A 23,087-nucleotide genomic window follows, 5' to 3' on the forward strand; every position below is an offset into this window, starting at 1 on the left:
GCTACAAGCTGCAAAAATTTCTTCTAGTGATAAAACGTGTGATAAAAATGCTTGTTGGGATCTAAGAAGAGGGTTTTTTTTCTCATTCATGAAGGTAAAAAAAGAACTTTTACGACTAACTGTCGCAGAAGGTGGCTTTCATCTGATTTGGACAACTGTTAGTAGATGGCGTTAAATTAACAATTTACCTTGTTCGTTTTAGCTATGGTTTTAATGCCGTAAAAGTTACTATTTACTTTATCCATTTTAGCTATGGTTTTAACGGTAACTACCATTTTTCCAATTAGGCAGTTAGTGGAATATTAAGGTCGCCTGTTACATTCTCGAAATGCTCTTCTGGAAATAACCTTGGATAACTTTTGGGTATCTGAGCTTCAGTTTACTCATTTTATCTACTTAGACTCATTATCTGCTTTTATGTTGTATAAATTGACATTCTGAGAAGAAAAAAAACGAAAATATGCAGTATTAGAAAATTGTGTTTTAGAAGAGATCCTGTTCACGGATTCTTTTTAGAGAGAATAAGAGATACCATTCAACTCCATGTACAGATAAACAGGGTGATGAAGGACGTAGATTAAATCGTATTTAATTATAATTTAATTAAAGATTTAGCCTCAGCCTCTTATAATTATTAGAATTAAGATGAAAATAAGATTTCGGAGTAAATTTCGAAGTGTGATCATCTGTGTTTCATCTTTCGCCGAAAGTTCGAATCGTGGCATAATCTTTTGCTTCTTCAAAAATCAAATATTTTGACTTAATCCCCGTTTTTTACTTTTCCGTTTTAATTGATGTCCCGTTTTTTACAGGGTTTCTGGTAAGGCTAGTCATTTGCCAGTATTAAAGAAGTACATGTTGGATTCAGATTTTTCAATATCTGTCTGTTTGGCTTCCAGTTTGGTTAAACTGGCTTTGAAATTTCAAACAATGAAAGTTGACGAAAGCCGAATCAACGGTTTTTTTGCTGAAGCGATGCTCATCGTGACGTCTATGCTACGGCTAGGAAAATCCAGTATGTTTGCTAAACTATTTTATGATTTTGTTTCATCTGGTATGTTACGCTTTTTTTTTTAGCTGTACAATAACTTCAAAGAATGATTCCCCAACTTGTTCCATCTTTTGCAAAATAATGAGAACAAAATCTTTTAATGTTTGGCCTGTTTAGCTCTTATTTTTTGCAATGCATTTATTTATTTAGATAGGTACACTGTTTCTAATGAATAAGTGAGACTAATACTGGACTCTAAAGTCAAACAAATTTATGTGTAAGCTGAGAAGCTGAATATGCAAAGTTAAAAAGAATATTCTTTTTTTCTCTTAAACAATAATAATTTGCCCACGTTTTTGAGTCAAATGGTTAAAAAAAAAACTATTCAGGAAAAGGTGTCCTATTAATGCCACATTGGCATAATCTCTGCCAATCGTTTTGTTAAAATTCAAACTTGGTGATTAGATTTTTCTAATTTTGCAGTCAAAAGTAAACCAGACCTCCATTGAGGTTTATTGGTACCGAGACCCAGGTCATTATGGTTTTTGAAATTGAATCTGTTCATCATTCACGGTATGGTTTTATATACCTTTCGTAGCTTGATCAAGCCAAAGGGGAGGGGGCTCAGTGATTGGAACTTACTAAAAGCTAACCAATGAGAATGATCGTCTCAGAATGCTGATTGGCTAGCAATTTCTTCTTGTACTTAATTTCAATTTTTAGTTATTTTCATGCTTCTTCTATCACGCTAAGCATAAGACGTATTTCAAGACATCTGAACTGAGGGTAAATTGTAACTTAATCAAGTTACCTACGGTATCAACTTAAAAAATGTAACTTGTTTTGTTTGTAATGTTAGACTCCCTGATATCCTTGATCTAGACTCCATCGATCTATGTCTTTTAAATAGAAGAAAAACTGATTTTCCTCTCCTTGAATAATCTCAAAAACCAGTAATCAAAAACAAACCATAAATTTGTGAGCGCTTTAATACGAGACATAGCTTTTATGCTTTGTCTTCCGACCAATAGCCAGAATAGATTAAAACTTGTTTGGCCATATTGTTTCAGGCGCGATCACAAAACCCCTAACTGATGATGAAGAAAACAGGATTTCTCTTTGTCTGCGAGCTTTGTCGGATAGATGTCCCGTTTTATACGATGCTTATGTTTCTGAAAGCAAGAAGTCCACTGATTACATGCTCAAAGTGTATAGTGAAGAAAAAGCTGGAACCAAAAGGGTATGCAGATTATGCCTAGTTTTTGTCTGTGTAATCTTCTCATATTTTTCCTAAAATTTTTGGTTTTGGTGCTTATAAGATTTAAGACGTTAAATGCCATGAAAAGTAAGCAAGATGACTTTATCTAAAAACGAACTGAGGAGTAAGAATTAAGTGCTAAAGTTGTCATCTTCTATTTGTTTCCTTGACATCCTAGAATTGACTATTTTTGTAGGTAATATAGAATTTTTTTTTCTCTTCAACCCAGATAGACATATTTTGATCTTCTAAGAAGTGGAGTTTTTATTGGTTTTCCGTAAATCAAATTCCTTCTGTGACTTTTTTCTATTTTCAAATTTTAATTGTGTGAATTCGCTACATTTTGTCTAAGCAAAATGCTCTAGCTTTGAAGCTTAACTTTTTAGAAATAAAGGAAACTTTAATAGAACTTCATATTGTCTCTTCGACAACCTAAGCGGAATTTCCATCTTTTAATAAAGTTTTGAGAAATAATAGCGGAAATTCGGATTTTAATATAGGCTTTCCGGTTGTTTTTTTTCCTAAATTTCTTGATTTTTATATGTATTACATTTTCAAAGTTTAATCTTTGCAAACTGAGCAAGAAGACATGCTTTCTTCTACATCTGAAAATGAACTAATAAATAAAATTTTACACAATGAACCATTTCACAGATGCTTATTAGCCCCAGTAAACAGTACACAGTCTAAATACTGGTAAGACAATGCGGATACAGAGTTTGACAATTGCTTCGTACTCACATAACTTATTTCAGAAGTTCTCTAGTTACACGTTACCTTACAGATAATAACCTACATCAATCGTAATGCACCATCAAACTTTAGACAGGAGCATACAGCTTTACCCATGAGTTACAGTTGCTCCAGCACTCCACAGGGCCTTGGCCCCAGAGGTCTAGTTTTCTTGGTCTTTTTTCATCAAGGAGTTTTTTTAAAATTACCTTGGTATTTCCAATTCCTGTGGTACCAAGATTGTTTTGCAAACATATCCCCTTTCTATGCTGAACTGTTGTTTACTTTACAAATAAAAGTAAGATGTGATTTCAAAACCTAAGATGAAGACAAATATAGTAAAATGAATCCAACTACGAATGGTAAAATGAGACATATAATGATCAGAAACTGAAATGAATAATTAAATCAAATTTAAAACAAACCAAAACTAACAAAATAAGAGTTTAATGATTAACAAAATTAACATGATACCACCCCCTCAAGATTCTAATTTCTTGTGTGTTATTTGCACCTTATTGAAAACAAAAAATAGTTTTTACAGTTTTTTTTTCGTTATAGCATTAAACATTAAATAGTGTTGAGACTTACAAATAAACGTTCAACTGTGGACAACACCATTTATTAGACAGTGAAAACAGATACAAGAGACTGATATTTTAATCACATGACAGTGATCGTCATCAGCAGAAATACGGAATTAACCATTTTGTTCTGTATAAATATTTTAGCTTTAATTTTAATGTTTTAGTATTTCTATTGACGACGAATGCTGTACATGTGATAAAATATCCAGACTTTTGTATCTGTTTTCGCTGTCTAATAAATGGACTTATCCCCATTTGAACGTTTATTTGTTCGTCATAAAAAGGCAGTGTGGTCTAGGAGACAAAACCAATTTAAGGTATTACGGCGAAAAAAAAGTGTTGAGATTTCAAAGAATATTTTTTTGTCATACCTCAGTAAATCCTAAAACTGTCAGTTTATTTTCGTTGGTCCATTATGCAGTAAATTATTACGTAAGTTTTTATTCTATGAAGTCAATTTGTGTAGAAAATGAATTGTTGAATTATTTGATATTTTGTCAATTCAAGAAGCGTCATCTGACATTTCATAGTGCTAGTTTAAACAAAGCTGTTACTGTAAAGCTTTAGAAGGACATAAAACTATAATTAAATATAGTGACGACAACTTTGTCCTTTGATTAAATAAAGCCAAGTGGAAAGTCATATATTTATTTATTCTGAGAGTTGTTTTTCCTGTAAAATGAGTTCGAGTTAGCCCTTGAAAAATAAATTACTCTTTGATATTAATCAAAGGCCCTGATACAGGATCAAGACCATAGCCATGACGCAGATTATGATGTACAGACGGATTTTGGCAGTGTTTTGAGCTCTCGTGGTGGTGATAAAGCTGAAGATGTTTTCGAGGTGAGCTTCAATCGGGCCGTTGGCAAATCTTCGGACAAAAAAGATGAAGGATTTGATTCAACTCTGTTAAGCAAAGTCAGCCAACTTACAGGCTTCTCTGACCCAGTTTATGCAGAAGCTTACGTTCATGTTAATCAGTTTGACATTGTCCTTGATGTTTCTATGGTGAATCAGACAGGTATATAGCTTGTTCTGTTTATTCAGTAAAATTGATTAAAGCTTAAATCTTCTTTCGTTTGTCATCGTCCTTGTAAATAAAATGAAGCAATTATAAAACTTAGGCAATTGATTTTGTATTCCTCGTTTTGGATTGAATCTTAGCTCAATCCTCCGGTTCATCCGCAAAGAGAAAAATATTCTAGAAAATAAAAATTAATTCACGAAATATGACCAGTCTTTGTTTGTATCTTCAGTGGTAATTTAAAAAAATAATAAAAAAAAGTATTAGCTACAACTAGGACATTCTGATCCATGTTGTTTTGTTTGTTTGTTTTACTTTTTTTTATCTTTTTTTTAGTCATGTTCAAAGAATTGCTCAATTTCTATCTTTCGTATAAATAAGTAAGTACACAACTTACGGGAAGACCTGTTACTTTTTCTTAGCTAGAACTATACTTTTTTCACTATGCATTCTCCCAAACTTTAGCCTTTAACTAAATCATGGGAGTCGTTGCAACCATAAAAAGTAGAGTTTTGTTATTTTGGTTAAAATCTGGCAAAAACTGGTGAATTAATAAAAATCCGGCAAAAGAAAGGAATCATTTCACAGTGGCTTTACATTTGGTAACTAAGCCTCTCACTCGAGTTTATGAGAGGTTTCTAAATATCTAAACTTTTGAGGGGATTATTGCACTTTTCACTTAAAGCCTTATGAAGACTACAGACTTTTGTTGAGATTCTTGCATAACAATGTGAAACTCACATTAATAAAAAATAAACAGATTGTTTCAGAAATCCCCATTTGACTTGTTAATAATTTAGTTTAGCTGTCAATATTATATACTTTTTAATTAAATTGGATTAAAAGAAAAATTAGCGGTGAATATAAGTGTCCTTTTTAAATGGTGAAGCTGACTGAATTCAATGTCATTTGTTTTTTTAAGGAATTGTTAGTTTTTTCCCTGAGAAACGAATAGAATTAGTTGTTTTCTCATGGTATAAAAAAGGTTCATTGTTCAAAACATCAACTTCAGTGAAGTACAAATGTTATTTTTGCAGTTAGAGGATTACCGTGAGCATGTAAAAGAAGTATTAGTCAAGTTAAAATTAAACAAACGGAAATCGAGCAAAGCAGAAATTTGGACCAAGTAATGATAGTATTAACGAGTTTGATCAGCCAAATACATGCCCATAAGGTTTATTTCAATAAAGCCATGACAAACCCCCGTTTCCAAGATTTATTCCCCCCGCTTTTTCAACCTTTAAGGTCCCGGCCTCAATGACCCAGCTCCCAGAAAGTCCCCACCCTTCAACCTCTCCCACTAATCCACAAGAGATACAGGAAGAGTTTCATTCCTGCATTTGTAAACATGATTAATCAGTGAATTTGTTGTATTGACTCACTTTTTAGTTTATGATCGGTTCTTTAATCTAACAAGTGTCTGTCTGACACTATGTTTTGTGTGTTTTTCTCCTTTTTTTTTATTTGACAAGTTTTATCTGACTCTAATACCTGACTTAAAGCGCTAATTCGGCGCCACGCGCTGTTAAAGTCGTTTTTAGAATAAAAGTCTCTCTCTCTTTCTCTCTCTCTCTCTCTCTCTCTCTCTCTCTCTCTCTCTCTCTCTCTCTCTCTCTCTCTCTCTCTCTCTCTCTCTCTCTCTCTCTCTCTCTCTCTCGTTTTCTCTTTCTCTCTCTCTGTTCCATCTTAGTTTGATCAGTGAAACAGACTTTTTGCTCTTAGCTTTACTGAAAATCAAGATATCTATACTGTTTCCTCCTGTTTGTTACCAAAGGGTACTTTTTCCATAATGTTGGAGTCTTATATTTTATCATGGTTTTGAATTTCTAAGGTTTAAACTATAATGCCAGCTTTGATGAGTCATGTAACATGAAAACTAACTTAAAAGGAATTGTGTCATTAGAAGTTTATAAGGCTGAGGCTCTCTGTTAAATATGAGATTTTGTGACAAGCCCACATCTGTAACTATCACAGAAAAGACAATACATGTATATCACTGGCAGCGGTTTACTGCATGACCACTAAAGGAAATGCTATGAAATTCTGGAGACTATTTTAAACACTCTAAAACTCTTGCTTATATCATAGCTAAATGTCACCTTGCTTTACCCCCCCCCCCCTTTTCTAAATGACAAATATATAGTTCCAGTTATATATATTCATTGTTTTTTCTATATCGCGACTTTTTTCTTCTTGCCAATTGGATTCATTAGTTTGGCATGTATCAATTCGCTGAGCTAGTATTATGATATTAACTCACGATTTTTCTTGGAGAACAGCCTAAACTTGCATCAGAAGCAAAAAATGGTCTGCTTTTGTATGTTTTTCAAGCTTTTTTAGAGTATTATTCAATCCAAAACAAATTTCAAAATTTAACCTGATAGATGGATAAATCTGAATTTGAACTATCAAATCATAGCGTCGGTATACTCTTACGTTTAAATATAAAAACCGTAGGACGGCACAAAAACAACCTTCCAAAAACTTGAAGAGGGAATGAACCTTAATTATTCTCAGGATTTGGATATTATTTTATGGGCTGTGCCTGCTGAAATTTTCACGTTTCTTTTGTCACTTTTGAGAGATCTGAGACAAATTGATGCAAATTTAATCGTTGGAGCAAATTTTGCTTAATATATTGAAATTATTATAAACTACTTCATTTTTAATGTTATTTAAGGTGTTTTCCAGTGACTGTTTAGATTTTGATAAAGACTAAAATTTTGCTTTTGAACAGGTATTTTTAATTTGGCAATATTCAATCTTGAAGCCACAACTAGTGAAAGGTTGTCAAAAACACAATCAGAGTAAATAAAATTCGATTTAAATTGTCCCTGGAACCGTCTTTTGCTAATTTAGAATATATAGGCACCAGGATGGGGCGCCAGTTTCCAAAATCATAATTATGGGTTAATAATTCAGATCTTCGCCAGAAAAGAACTTTAAATCGTCTAACTTCTACCGTCGCAAGTGCTGCTTATCCAATCTATCTAATGTTAGTAATTTAAGCGGAAGGGCAGATGAGCTCCCGATCAGGAAAAGAGTGACTTCAGATATCTTTGATTATCCTGCATTCTCTAGAGTTAGGAGTGTAAGTAACCCTTGACACCTGCCAATGGAGTTTCATGGTACTAATCTAGTTAATGTGAGACCCAGTCATTGCTTCTGAACCGCCGAAGAGATGTAATGAGTAATCCTTGTACGCTTAAGCGCACTGCTAGGTAAATTTGCAATTATTTATATGAGCCTTAGATGGTGTAAGGAATGTCTGTTCAAAGAAAACTGCCAGAGTAGCTTTTCTTCTTAGGCCTAATGCTCTTTGGTGCTTCGAATGAAAGTCGTCTTTTCAGAATCCCAGATTTTGGGCGTTGGAAATTTTAACAGGCCAGAGACGATTGATACCTCTAAAGATAATCGATATCTCATTTTCTTTTTTTTTCTTATTATTAAGGTCAATTGAGTTTTTTGCTGTAATTATAATATTATAAGTCTTCCGACTTATGCTATCGTTTCCCTTTCTTTGCTCTGGGATGAATGTCGGTCTGAAATATCTGGTTTCAAAAACCCGATATTATTTGCATTTTTCAAACCCTTTTTGAATATTTTAAAAATCTGTGATTATGTGTTTATGTGAACTTTCTTACTGTTAAAAAATTACAAACTTGTTGGGCAGTAGCTGTGTTCAGTTAATGATATATTAATAGAAAATTAACTGATTTTCGTTTTGTTTTTTTTTTCTGGTGCTATCCAGGCAATTCTTAAGCTTTTCTGAACTCTATTCGCTTACCAGGTAATACTGCTTAAAAAGACTTTACACAAAATGACTTCCCAAGCTTCAATAACCATTAATTGTTGGATGGTTTTATTTAGTTACTCTTACTCCGTTGCTTTGAGAGGTCATTTAAATCAAGTGTTTTGTTTAATTGTTCTCTTGAGCCTCCTTTTGTATATGTTTACTCTTTACTTTGTGCATTGATTACCAGTTGAGTAGAGGTTTCAATCGAAATATCTGCATATTTATCCTTCCTTTTTGCACTAACTGGAAATGTCCTCCTTTTTACTTCTTCACTTTTTTCCCCGTCGGGCATAGCCAGTGTGGTCTTAGAAATTATTTTCTATAATTATCATGATTTCCTTGCGTATAACTTTCTTATATATGTACTTTTTTTTATTTATTTTTTTTTTAGGTGATACGCTTCAAAACTGTACCCTAGAATTAGCAACAATCGGCGATTTGAAACTTGTAGAAAAGCCCTCTTCTTTCGTTTTGTCTCCTCACGATTATATCACCATAAAAGCCAGTGTGAAAGTTGCATCCACAGAAAATGGCATAATTTTTGGAAATATCGGTAATTTTTCTTATCTTTTCTTTTTTTAATGCCTAAATTGGCTAAAAAGTAAAATCATATTGCAGCAGTATAATAATAATTAGTTACTCTAAATATAACTTTGTGCTCAGGTAATAACATGATCGTATTATCTTGTACTGTATTTTGTGGTTCAAAGGCTATTAATCCACTAAGCAAAGGTACTCAGCGTGTCCTTGGTGTTATTAGACTTGATAATACAATCACAAATTTTGATAGTTATTTCCCTGCAATTGCATGGACAAGTCAACGCTTGCTTGGACTCGTAACCAAGGTGTGCCAACTGGATACATTTTATGTCAAAAGCGTACATTCCCATGTTCCAGAACACAATGACATGAAAGGGAAGAAACTAACACATTTTTGAAATTTATGACATCAAATGAATTTCCTCCAACTGGATATATATTCATTGGTTAAAAAAATGTACTTTTCACCTAAGTAGTACTTTTTTTTTTTTTTTTTTTTTTTTTTTTTTTTTTTTTTTTTTTTTTTTTTTTTTTTTTTTTAGGGCGGAGGCATCGTGATTTTGCCAGAGATGTCGTAAGTAAAGGGTTTATTCCAAATTAAGGGATTTACGTGTTTATATGAGTTTCGTACTTTCACACTTTTTTTTTCTTGGGCATAGTCAGTGTGGTCTTAGATATTATTTTCTATATTTATCATGATTTCCATGTCATTTTGTATGAATGTTTTGTATGGTTTTTCTTTTATTGTTTCCACTTAATCGATGTTAACTGGCCACTTTGAAAAAGGTTTACAAAGCGTCTTTCGGCTAATATTACAATTGGTAAAAAAAAAAAAAATTACATCTAGTTTTTGGGATATCAAGATGGACACATTTTTAGCTAAAAATGACCCATTTTTGGATATCAGGGGACACATTGATGGATCAAATAGTTGGCAAAGCAACTCCTAACCCTATAAAATGCAAGATAACTAGACAAAACTGGTGTTACTTTGTTTTTAATTGATTTTGACTTTTCCCCCTTTCATTACAGAACTATGAAGTGAAATTTCTGCCTTGATTTTACCATAGGAAAATTAGGAATATTCGCTGAATAGTTTAAAATATTTAAGGTGGTACTAAATAAAACATGAACCAGAAAATAAATTGCTGAGTTAGAGTTTATTGTTTGTGTTAAGTTTTGGCTGTTTCAGACAAATAATAATCTTAGCTATGAACATGCTTCTTCTATATCTCTCTTTTTCCCATCTACTCACCAAAAATGATTTATTTCATTTCTGCAATTTTCAAGTTTTTTCCAATTAATTAACATTTGTTAACAAGAAACTTAACACCTTGAATTCGGAAAATTAAAAAAAGAAATTACGTTCACCTCAGAAGGGATTAAAAAAACATCTACAACTAAACAACTGCAACATCATCTACCCTGCTACTACTAACTTAATACTCAACTCCTTCTTTATACCTCAACAATCATTATTAAAACAAAAAATAATACTCGAATACACCATTTCATTAATTTTATATCCTATCAATTTAATCATTTAGACCATATTTAGGGAACAATTGATTCTTCAACAGGCTGTTTTCAATTTTCCCACCTAACGAATCCTATAATTTAAGGATACGGTATTAGACTTTACAGTCCGTACCGGCGGTGCTGATCTCCGTTTCTTGGCCCTTCAGCCAGGAAGTGCAATGGGGGGTTGGGGGCAAGCCATCCTGTGCTTTCGCACACCCTTCCTGTTTACCTTCCCCAGATTTCTGCAGGTACCCATTTAGAGCTGGGTCGACTCTGGCTAACTGACCCCCGTCCCAAACTGAAGAATTGGGTACACTGGGATTCGAACCCGCGTCCTCTCAGACAAGGGATCCCGAATCCAGCGCACCAACCCACTCGGCCAGGACGATCTTCAACAGCCTGTTAAATCCTATAATTTAGCCCATCTAAAAACCAGAGAAAACACTGACATAGGCGTAACCAAATTATCAACACAAACTTGTTATTTTAATCCTAGGGGTACCTGCCTCCCTCGTTTTATTCTAGACTACCTGAATTTTTGTTTTGCTTTTATACTAGTGGAAATCAAGATTATCGTTGACGGCAGACATTTTGTTAACCTTTCCTTTCTTTCTGTTTTCCGCTTTAAGACCAAAAAATTTTTTGAAACTTCTCTTGGGGACAGAAAATCATTGGTCGTTGCTCCGAGTAGTGAATTTGGGTGAGAGATATTGAGAGTCATAACAGCGACAGATTTTAAGCGCAGCTTAATAGTGAAGAAAAACTAGCATGAGAAATGCTATATATTTTCTTTAGTTAAGTAACTCTAGAAATGAATATTCAGATATTTCACTTGGTCTCCATTCCCTCCTTCCGGAAAATAAAACGTGAATCAGGGGTTCTGTTTATCATGATCTCCGTGATCGCGATGCAATATACTCAAGAATGTGCCGAATATTTCTTGAAAGAAAGCTATTTAATACAAGAATCTGATTGAAAGAAACAAATAATAATTTCCGTCTTTTTAAATGAGAGTTTGCTATCCCTGGTAACGACGGATGCGGTAAAAAATAGCTACCAGTCAAGTAATGTTTCACCCTTTTTATTATTTATATTTTCCGCCTCGAAACTATGCCCTACTTTCATCCGGATGCAAATGTTGACTTGCTACCTTTTCAGCTGCAAACAAAAAAAACGATTTTCATGAACAACTCCCATGTTTGGTCATAATTTTCACGGGGATAATCCTAGTTTGGGAGTTCAGTTTTCCAACTGAAAAATTTGCCTCTTACATCACTATACACCTCACGTTGCAAGTATTATTATTCTTACATGTTAGCGTAAATCAATATCAAATATAAAATACTATCCACGTAGTAATGACTCATTTTCTTTTTTTTCGTGGATCCTCTCCCCTCTTTTTGTCCATGTTACATCTATGTCCTGGTTAGAGAGTCAGAGGTTCGGAATAAAGTTCGCTTGGGTCTATATATCAAATTTATTGCAGATATGCATGCATTTGTCTTAAAATATTTCCTTGTATCCTTGGAATAAGGTCGTATCTAAGGGGAGGAGGGAATTGCTATCGGATTTAGACCCTCCTCCGGGAGATATTTCAGCGACTCGCAAATTTGTCGTAAAATACTGATAATATAAATAGTATACCCCCCCAGAACCAACGTCCTGGATATTGCCCTACCTTGGACCCATCTTAAAGGAGAATTTTACCCTGTACTCGGTTTCTGTGGCTACTCCCCTCTTCTATGCCTCGTTCCTATTTCTATCCTTTTTTGTTTAAGCTCCAGAATGTCTCCTCAGTTCAAGCATATAAAAGTCGAATATACTTTCACAAAACACGAATCTGAATTAGCCAGATACACTAAGTGATTTGATTTCACGGCATTTAGATATATCTGTCATGATACAAATAAAGCTATTGTTGGAGTTTATTTATTCTTTTTTTTGCGGGGGGGGGGCTATTTATCTTGTTTCCTGTCTAATTTTCTGATATCTAGTGAAGTCTCCCCCCTCCCCTTCTTTCATTGGTGAATCCCGAATCGAATTATTTTACTTTGATATTTGCTTTAAGAACAAAAGTCTTTAAAAGGTATATTTAAAATGAGCATGGATCACTTTAGGTTCTTTTTTTATTATCATTCTGTGTAAATTAGTTGACTCAATAGCTCGAAAAATATATATTTATATGATGTAATATATTGAGAGTTAAGTAGTAATATAAAGCGTGTCTGTTTTTGTGGCAGAAGGACTTCATATTCGTAATCAACGCCAAACTCTCATAAAGATACCTGCTGTATAGTTTGAGTTATAGCTTACTTAAATGAAATCAAATACTAGGAATTGACCTAGGTGATATGGATCCCCTATCAAGTTAGGTGATAAAAATTTGGTGATGAAACTCAGCCATTAAACATTTGCATAAGTAGTTTGTTACATATGCGCATTAGCAGCTTTACATAAGCAGCTTTCTGGTAAAAGCTGAAAAAAAAAGAAACTTATTGTTGTTCTGAAAGGAAGACGCATCTTTTAGAGCCTTTGGTAAATTTTAAAATGTGACAGCCAATGCGTAAATTAAAAGGTTTATGAAGGCACAAAAAATTATAGACTTTCAGCCATGTTTGAGTACTGATACTAAAAATGTTGAAGTTTTAGAGTTTAAAAAATTATGACTGAATAAGTTGTTTAACTGCAGCTATATACCTTTTGGGGCTAATTTTTTTCTGGTTTGTTTAATTTTAAGGAATTAATCCTACATATTCTGTGTTCACTTAGATATTTAGAAGATTTTGAATGGTTTTATGTATGTATACCCCTACACTGTATTTTAAAAGCCTTTAGTAATTCGGTTGAATTTTACATTTTTTTTTCATTCTCTTACAGTTTATGATGTGGGTGGCTCTCAGTCAGACCGAAATGTTATCATTATCAATGACATTCACGTTGATATTATGGATTACATTGTTCCAGCTGCATGTAATCTTGAAGACTTCAGACAAATGTGGGCTGACTTTGAATGGGAAAATAAAGTCACTGTGAATACAACTCTTACTGACCTCCACAATTATTTAGAACATTTGCTTAGATCTACCAACATGAAGTGTCTGACACCAGCAAAGGTTTTCCCTTTATCTTTTCTTCTTTTTCTTTCTTTGGACTTCTAGCACATCATATCTAATTAAACCTATAGGCATGCTTTATTTTGTGTATTTTTCTATTGAATAATGCTGTTGTTAAATTTTAAATAAGAAAATAGCATTCAATTGATAGGGTCTTGGAAAAGAAATTTCCAAGCATTCTTGGAAGGTCTTTGAAAGGTTGAGATGGCTAGGCCGCATTTTGTAGATAAAGGATTTCAGATTGCAAAGATTGTCCTTTTCGGCCTTCCATCTAGGGCCAAAGGAAAAGCAGGTCTATCCCCGAGTGGGAGATCGTAAGGAAGGATTTAAAGGAAATTAGTACTGCTTAGGAGGAGGTAGAAGGGTAAGCTTTGGATAGAGCGGGATGGAAGAAGAGCGTGCGCAGCTGTATTGGCCTATGGTGACTAGGTACTGCTGTGAGCCCTTAGTAGTAGTAGTAGTAGTAGCAGTTCCTTGTATTTATTTTATTTTTTGTATATAAAGCGGTATCATCTTTGGGCAGGTACAAGTCCAATTTATCGTAAAATTAATGAAAGGGAACATGAACTTGAATGAATAATATCTATTATTACTAAGTTGAATAAAAAGAAACGAGCTTAGTACGTTGCTCGTTACTTCGTTGTAAACTACGTTGCTTCCAGTGACAACATTGTAATCCAACCTGACAGTTCATAGATGAGGTTAAAGGCAAATCCTGGAGGACTGACTTGTTTTATTAGCCTAATAAGTTTGAAAGCTCTCCAGGCTTGATTAGGGGCTAAAATTGAGAAACAAGGGCATAAATTCAAGAATATCATCCTATCCGGTAGTGCCCTTTCAGTTCCAGTTCCTGGGTTGAACATTCACTAGTTTGTTTTAGTCCTTTCTTTTTGCGGCAATGAATATTTTTTTTATTGACCTCGTAATATTTATTAACTGGAAGCCAACTGAGCCTAACGATTGCATCTTATTAACTATTAATATAAATAAAGACGCCAGTTTTATTTCCCTTACTCTCTTGTCTTTTAGTTAAGAATTAAAACGAAGCAAATGCTGAGATATGGGGCTTTTTAAGCTGAATAAGCGCCAAAGACTGTAATTCATATTCTTAACAAAACTTTTCAAATAAACTTTATTCTCATGGTAAGCCTACTGTCATTACAGTTAAGTTATTTTTAGCTATGGGGCTGTTATGGATTTTGAAAGTCTTAGTGAGAAAACAAAGATTCAGTTCAGTAATGCTTAACCATCGTCTTATCAATAAGAACTGATTGTTTATCATTCTATTGATTCATCTCTATTGCTATTTATATGGTAATATAATTAAATTACTATTTTGTATTATTTTATAGTAGACGCCTCAAAATATCGCCAAAGGAATTATCGACACAATTTCCTAAAGCATATAGATATTCTGGATATCCGAAAGTCCTTTTCACTTCTTTTAATTCAATTTTTAGCTCTTCCCCTTTAGATGTAATGCAAGATAGCAATAAAATGTGTTGCTGTTGTTATTGTTGTTTGGGGTTTGAAACGTTCGACCAATTGGTCATATGCGTTCGTATCACTCAGTTGTTCTGTGTCTTCTGTAATCACTAGCTTGCTTGGGTGTCAATTCAATCAATAATCACTGGACCAGAACAGTATCACTTAACTTGCTGCAAATAAAATATACTATGCAGCCAAAACTTGTCTTCTTCTTCTTTGAATTGTCGAATGTTTCACTTGTTAAATATATTTGGATTCTAGTTTATATTATTCAATTTTTGTAAGTGTGGGATACTCCCTCAAGGAGTAGTAACTCTTAAGGTAAATATAGCCAAGAAACTAACACAGCTGTGTGTTGGGTTTACTTTAGATGGCTTTGTAATGAGAATTGATGTTGTTTTTTGAACATTTGGAATATACTGTCCATTGAGAATCAGTAATTGGGAGAGGGATAAAGGTTTTGGAAAATCGTAGGGAATGGGGTGAAAGCTTTCAGATAGTATCTCAGGTAAAGATTCCCTAAAAGTTTTTTCCACCTAGCTTAACTACTTTCATCAAAATATTCCGAGAAGGTTGACCAAAAAGAAATTATATACTTGGAAAGTGATTATCTTTTTGTACTATGTTGTATATTTATCCGTTCCTGACTTTTCGTGTTATTTTTTTCGAAAAGGTAATATTTTTAAAGTTTGATTAATGGTTTTATATATTACACTTGGTTAAGGTTAGAGAACAGATATGTTATCTGAACAAATATCTTATAAATCTATCTCCATAGCATGTCAGTAGTATAGTAAATTCGTTACTTTATTAGTAGATCATTATCTAATTCCGTAGTTAGTACCAAGGAAAACAAGGAAAACTTGCAAGGAAAATATAAATGACAGTCCTATTCAGGCTGTCAATTTTAGACATGTATGTATTTGATGATTCCTGTATTTGCTGAATTCACACAGCTCTAATATACTCATCATATCCAAAATGTAGGTTTATACATGTAGCGTGCACTCTGCTTATCCTCCGAACCACATTCAAGCCATGCCTAGTAGAGACACCTGGTCATTATTCAAAAAGTAATGGGTTAGAAGTGCACTTGTGATACATTTTACGGTATAGATCCCATCATTCTATGTGTAATTGTTTTCTTTTTAGCCTTCAAATTTAAGAAAAACGTGGTGGGGGGTAGGGGGGGGGGTTATAGCTGTATAATCGTCAAGTTTTTCATTTGCTTATTCTAGCTGTGAAATAAAAGATAATCAAGTCATGTCTCCAAACTATTTCCTGTAGTCACTTTCTTCATAAATAATTGACATATTTTGTCAAGAACTTGCAGATTTGCTTAGATTCTACGTCAGTGGACAACTTCTTATCATGAAGATCATTATGATGTTATTGAGAAGCGTATTTATAGACTAACCTGTTCAGGCCACATCCTGTGATAGCAAAGTGGATTGATACTCTGTGGCCCAGGGATCAAGTCAGCTGTCATATGACTGGATGACAGGCTTGCTACCAGTTCCTGTGAAAAAGATCGAGCAACCAAAACGTCTTTTTTACGCCCTGTGTGTCATCAGTGACTCGGGAGGTTTTTATACTGTTCAGCACTCTTTTGCCGTAACTAGGGTTATCTCAACTGTTCTTAAATAGCTCCATAAAAAAAGAAAATATCTCTTTTTCCCTTTTTATAGACTTTAGAAGGAGATTGCAACATGCTGGCAGCCAATTTATATGCCAAGTCAATTTTTGGAGAAGATGCTCTTGCAAACGTCAGCATTGAGAAGCCGTTAGGTGAGAACAATGGTTCTGTTGTAGGACACATTCGAATTCGTGCAAAAACTCAGGTAATGTTCTTCTTGTCCTTTCTTCTTCTTTTTTCCTTTTTTTTGTGTCGTTTATCAGTTTATTTATAAGTCCTGCCGTAAATATTGATACGAATCTAAATATTAAATTTAGTTTATAAAAGTATAAACTGATCGCAGCAGTTATGTTGGAATTACTGACTGATTGACATGTAAACTAAAAACACGACAAAACGTTCCAGTCTGGTTTGAGTTGTTACTATGGAGTGGGCAGACAAAGAGAACCGTGTTGCTCTGGTTGCTCTTCATAAAAATAGAATAGAAAAAGTTCATATTTTTGAGTTACTAAAACTGTTAAATACTATGCGTTTTTTTTTGTGTATCGCACTGTTAAGTTTTTCTTCTTTTTTTTTTTACGGGAGGAGTAAGTGACCGTGAAAGACCCGACCGGCCTCGCGTGACTCGTACACCACAGGATATTAACGCCGTTAGGTCAAGAATTAATTGAAATTATGTCCGAAAATAAAGAATTATGGCTCTGGAAATGGGTGTTGCGCCGAGAACCATTAGTCATATTATCAAACAAGACTTAGGACTTGGGGCTTTCATACGACAAACAGGACAGGGCCTTACCGTTGCATTAAAAGAAAATGGGGGAAAAAATCAAGACGCCTGTTATAGGTGTAAAGTAAAGAGGGTTGCAAAGAAGTCCTCTTTACAGATGAAAAAATGGTTACTTTGGAGGAAATTTTCAATAAACAAAATAACTGAGTTTATGCACGGTCATGCCAGGAGGTCCACGAACTGGTGGCAAGGATCGAAGGAGGTCATTATCCTGTCTCAGTGATGGTTTGATGGGGAGTGTCCTATGACGGCGTCACTTTTTTACATTTATGTAAAAAGGGCGTTAAAACCGCGGTGAGGAATTATCAGCAGAAAACTTCAACAAAAATAGTGGAGCCTCTAAACCAAACCTTGTTTCAAAGCATACCATGGATATTCCAACAGGACGCTGCACTTGCACATAAGGCCATAACTACTCAGCAGTAGCCTAAAAATCATCTACCCGAATTTATTAGCTGTGACCATTGACCGTCAGCCAGCCAAGACCTTAATCCACTTGACTACAGATTATGGTCATTTTTAGACGGTCTGTTCTGTACAAGACGACACCTTTATCTGGGCTCATTGAAGTAGGCACTGGTAAAAACTGTGGTCAGTTTTTCTCAAGATGTCACCCGTACAGCGATTGATGAATAACCCAACAAACATTGTCTGTGTGGTCAGGCAAATGGAGGCCATTTTAGATAAATCTCTTTATAGTTTATTATATCAGTAATAAATGTGCAAAAAATTTTTTAATCCAACCAGTAGTTTTTTTGTTTTTTTTGTTAAATACTTTTTATCAATATTTATGGCACGACCTTATTGTTAACCTTTTCTATCTTCATATCTCTGTAATTGGGTTGCTGAAGCAATACTTTGGTTTGGTCTCTCTCTTTTTTTATTTCTTTTTTTTCTTTTTTTTCTCTCTTTTTTTTATATATATGTATTATATGTTGCCAATTTTGGTTTCAGGGAAGAGGGCATAAACCCAAAACAAAACATATGGGGAAATATGCGGGAAATACAGGAAAAATATCTTCAAGGGACCTGGACAGAGGAGGGGATACTAGGGGAGCCCCTCCCAAGATCCTAGATTCTGCTGACTTTTGGAGCACTTCTTATTCGAATAATTAATACATTTTTCTAGCTATTGGGCTGTCCCCCCAAAAAATCTTCGTACGTGTCTGGTGTTTTATGTACAAATAAAACATAAATTAATGTAATTATAGCTTAAATACTGCAATTACGGACTTGGACTACATTACTTGGAAACACCTCGAGAGCTCCTTCATGCTACCTATTAGATTTTTTCCATTAAAAACGCATAAAAATTTGTTTATATTCATTTTGTTCTGTTATACGAGTTTAACAAACGTTTCGGGGGGGAGGGGGTTTAAGTATTACTTTGGTTTTTTTTTTTTTTTAATGCTGCCAATCTTGGTTTCCGGCGAGAAAGTAGTAAAGATGCACAATTTGCGGTTTTACTCAAAAACTGAAGCTCAGGCTGGATTAGTTAATATGACTATTGTAATGCATTGGTATATCATAATCGGATCATAATCTTCGATGATGACTCGTCTACAACTTGTGCTTGTTGGTCTACCTATTGTTGGTTTCTCATATATATTTGAGCGCAGAAACAACCTTTGTTTCTATCTTTATTACGGAGAGTGGTTTGTAAGCAATAATCGTACAACGCGCTCAAAAATAAAGAAAGGGGCTAGATACTTGTACTAAGTACATATTACTGACTACTTATGTATATTTGATAGTGAGAAAAATTCTTTTCCGGAACCAAATTGTTTTTATTATCAATAAATTGGAAATAAAGGAACGGTCTTTATGTTTTAGGCCAAAGTAACACAGAAGCAAAACAATTGTAGAAGAATAACAGTTATGCTTAAGTACATATTGCATTTTTAGCGTTACTAGTATTTACAGGGTGTCAGGAAAATAGAGAATGATGGTGCTTTTAAGCAGAAACAGCGTTTTTTTTTGTTTTGTTTTTTCATGCCATTTTCTTTTAAAGTCAATAAATCTTTCGGAGAAATTTTTTTGTCGGAACGCACTATTAAAAGATTCTAGGAATAAACAATTACAGTGTTTAATAATAGCGAAGAAACAAAACCAAAGTGTCGCTTTTGCAATACTTCATGTTGCTCAGGCCATGTAAATCGTGTTGCAGTAGTGATAAGCCAAAAAAAAAAAAAAATTGCGTAACCGAGCCTAGCCTTGCATATTCAATGCCAATTATACTTTTTCATATTTATTCTATGCAATGAGAAAGTCAATGTCAGAGGCAGTGCCATAGCATTCCCTATAGTAAAGAGTCTTAAGCTTTCAATGTTTTATTCTTTTTTTCTAAAGACACTTCATATGAAAGGAATGGTAGAATAAACTTTGGAGGAGCTCATTCGATTAGAAATCGGAAGTTCTTGTGCCCCTTTTAAAATTCAAAAGTGATTGGAGAGAGACTAGCCCCTCACCCTGACGCCCTCTTTTCTCCAAATGTATGCCACCGATATTTTTTTGATAGTCATTATGTAATAATAGTCCAAAGGTCAAATAACTATGCCGCCAAGGTTGACAAAACGCCCATATCCCGGGGGGCAAGGGTTATAAAGTATGCTAGTTGCCAATTGTTTATAATATAAGCTTTTCATGGAAGGGTTGGTCGTAAAAACTTTGAAAGATGTTCATTAGACCGGAAATTGAAAGTTCTAGCTCCCTTTTTAAGTGTCAAAAGAAATCGGAGGTTAACCAGCTCCCCTCTCCCCGCAACATCCTTTTTCCCCAAATGCATCCGATCAAAACTTTAAGATGGGCATTTTGTTCAAAATAGTTCAAAGGCCAAATAAGTATACATCCAGGATTGACCCTCCAGCTTCCGGGACAAGGACTGTGAATTACGCTAGTTGCCGATAAATAACATATAAGTTTCTTATGGAATGTGTCGTTGAATAGAATGTACTTTGGAGTGGATTAATTCGATTGAAAATCGAAAGCTCTACTGCCTTTTTTCAGAATCAAGTGATCGGAAGGCAACCAGCCACGACAACCAGCCCCCCCCCCCCTGTCATCGAGCCCTTTTTCCCCAAATATATCCGACCAAAATTTTCAGATAGGCATTTTGTTCAAAATAGGCCAGCAGTTAAATGATCATAACTCAGGGGGTTGACAAAGCCCCTCAGCCCGGGGCAACGGCTGTAATCTATGCAAGTTGCCCATTGTTAACATAAGGTTTTTATGGAAGAGGTGATCGTTTAAACTTCGGAGTGGACTCATTCAATTGAATATCGAATTTAAGAGTCATAAGTGGTCGGAGAGCAACTAGTCCTTTTCTCCCACACGCCGTCTCTTCCCCAATTGCATACGATCAAAATTTTGATATAGCCATTTTGTTAAAAATAATCCAAACGTCAAATAACTATGTCTCCAGGGTTTACAAACCCCCTACAGCCTGGAGAAAAGAGCTTAGATTTATGCAAGTTGCCCATTGTTAACATATAAGGTCTTTATGGAAGCGGGGGTCGTATAAACTTTAGAGGAAGCACATTTGATTGTAAATCGAAAGTTTTATCTCCCTTTTTGAGAGTCAAAAGTGATGGTAGGGCAACCAGTCATGCATCGGGTTGACAACCTCCTCCTCCAAAGCCTCCAGGACAGAGGCTGTAAGTTATACTAGTTGCCTGTTTCTAACATATAAGGCTTTTATGGAAAGGATTGTCATATAGAATTTGTAGGGGGTTTATTCGATTGGAAATTGAAGATTCCAGTGTTCCTGTTAATAGTCAAGAAATGGGTGGACAACCACAACCCACACGACTTTTTTTCTCAAATATATCCGACAAACATTTGGAAATAGACAATTGGTTCAAAATACTCCAAAGGTCAAATAACTATCCCTCTAGGGTTGATCCCCCTTCCTTGCCTTTCTATGTGCCCCCTCTCCTCAACAAGGGTCGAAATTTCGTAACTTCTTCTTTTTTCCAACTAGTCAAAAGGTCTAATAGCTATGCCTCTAGGGATGCCATGCCCTCTTCAGCCTAGAATCAAGGAGTGTAAGTTATGCAATTTATCCATTGTTTATATGGATTTATCATTAGGGAAAAGAAATCCGTTTTATCAAAAAGACGAAACTTAAGAACGGCAGAGGGTATTTAGTTCAAGCTTTTGGGACACGGTTAGGTAGAAGTTTTAGTGGGGTTGGACGGCTGCCCTCTTTAGCTGCCCTTTCTCCAAAAACATTCGATCAAAATTTTCAATAGCTATCTTGACCAGAATAGTCTAAATGTTAATCACGCCTATAGGATGTCATAACCCTCCAGAGCTTTGGAGATGAATGTTGAAAACAATCAAAACATGCTATTTGCATGCTAACTATCAAAAAAGCTTATCAGCAAAATCTCAAGAACGGTAAGGACGTTTTAAGGCTCATTTGTCCTAGTAGAGGCGTTCTGGATGACTCCTTGTGACTTTTTCTGTTTCCAAATAAAACCTTAACAAAAATCGGAACCATAAAAAAAAACCTAAAGGACCGTCGTTTTGCATCCATAGAAGAGTCTTAAACTCTGATAGATCTGACCGCTTCACCAAAGATCGTGTCCCTTGTAGGCTATGTTTGAGTATTCGAAAAGAATTACATTGATGTAATTCACTCCCCACATCTGGGGGCTCAGGGGGCATGGGATATCCTTCAGAGGAAAGAAATTTTGGAACATATGTGAAAAATGCAAGCCTAAAGGTGTTTTAAAAATGTCTGAAAAGTAATTTTATTTTGGACATTGGAACTCCCAATAGAAGTAAAAAGAAAAAGCAGTATGTGACTGCCCTACGTCTTCAATACCACATTTTTTATTTAGGTAATAGTGAAGAATAGTTACTATTTAGCAAAGACGTTACTCGGTTAATTTCAAACATTACACAGTAAACAATAGACACGCATCAGACAAACAAACATTGAGTACTGGCGCTTGGCTTTCACTAAAATTGTCAGCAATGAGTTACTGCAGACGACAATTGTGTAGTGTAACCAAGCTTTTAGGTGGGTGATGGTGAACTTCATATAAGCTTGGCTTTTTGCCACCTTCACCGGTAATATTAAAGTGCCTTCCACTTCATTGAACCCCTGCGCCCAGCACAGGAGACTAAGTCTCGCAATTGAACTAAGCGCTATTCCAGCAGCCCAATGGATCTCGTCATTTAGTTGCATGCGATTTGAAAATGGCGTCATAGCAAACCAAAAAGTGCACCCTTTGAATCGCCATTGTCAAAACCTTGTAGAGGAAAATTACAACCCCCTTCCTTATTAAGATGGAAAATCACTTTTTTGCGGTAGTAGCACTGATATGTTCTCGTTTTTCTCCTGCTTTATGTTCTTCGTCACTATCGGGGTACTGGGACATCATAGAAAACTGTTCAAGGGCTCATTTAAAAGTTAATTCTTCTATCTTATAGTTCTTTGTAAATTTGACTCGATAAAGCCGTTATAAAGTGCAAATGGTACCTTAAAATAGAAATTTGAGTAATGCTTCTGAAATTTAAAGGTTAGGCAGGACATATGACCATCATAGAGAGCTAATTATGAGCCCATTTATAAACTATGTTTTATATTCACTTTTCATAAGTTTGA

At 34.8% G+C, this 23,087-nt stretch overlaps 1 protein-coding gene across 1 annotated transcript in view; it reads left to right on the plus strand.

Annotated features, from left to right (window-relative positions):
• The window catches only part of LOC136025108 (coatomer subunit beta-like), a 61,119-nt gene that overhangs the window by 36,794 nt on the left and 1,238 nt on the right, over positions 1-23,087 (plus strand). Inside the window, exons 11-16 of the mRNA XM_065700842.1 lie at positions 813-1,015; positions 2,062-2,231; positions 4,313-4,589; positions 8,780-8,941; positions 13,327-13,562; positions 16,739-16,891. Of these exons, the coding sequence (XP_065556914.1) occupies positions 813-1,015; positions 2,062-2,231; positions 4,313-4,589; positions 8,780-8,941; positions 13,327-13,562; positions 16,739-16,891 (1,201 nt within the window). The remainder of the gene's footprint in view (positions 1-812; positions 1,016-2,061; positions 2,232-4,312; positions 4,590-8,779; positions 8,942-13,326; positions 13,563-16,738; positions 16,892-23,087) is intronic.

This window comes from Artemia franciscana, chromosome 3, assembly GCF_032884065.1.
Source record: "Artemia franciscana chromosome 3, ASM3288406v1, whole genome shotgun sequence".
NCBI classification, from domain to species: domain Eukaryota; kingdom Metazoa; phylum Arthropoda; class Branchiopoda; order Anostraca; family Artemiidae; genus Artemia; species Artemia franciscana.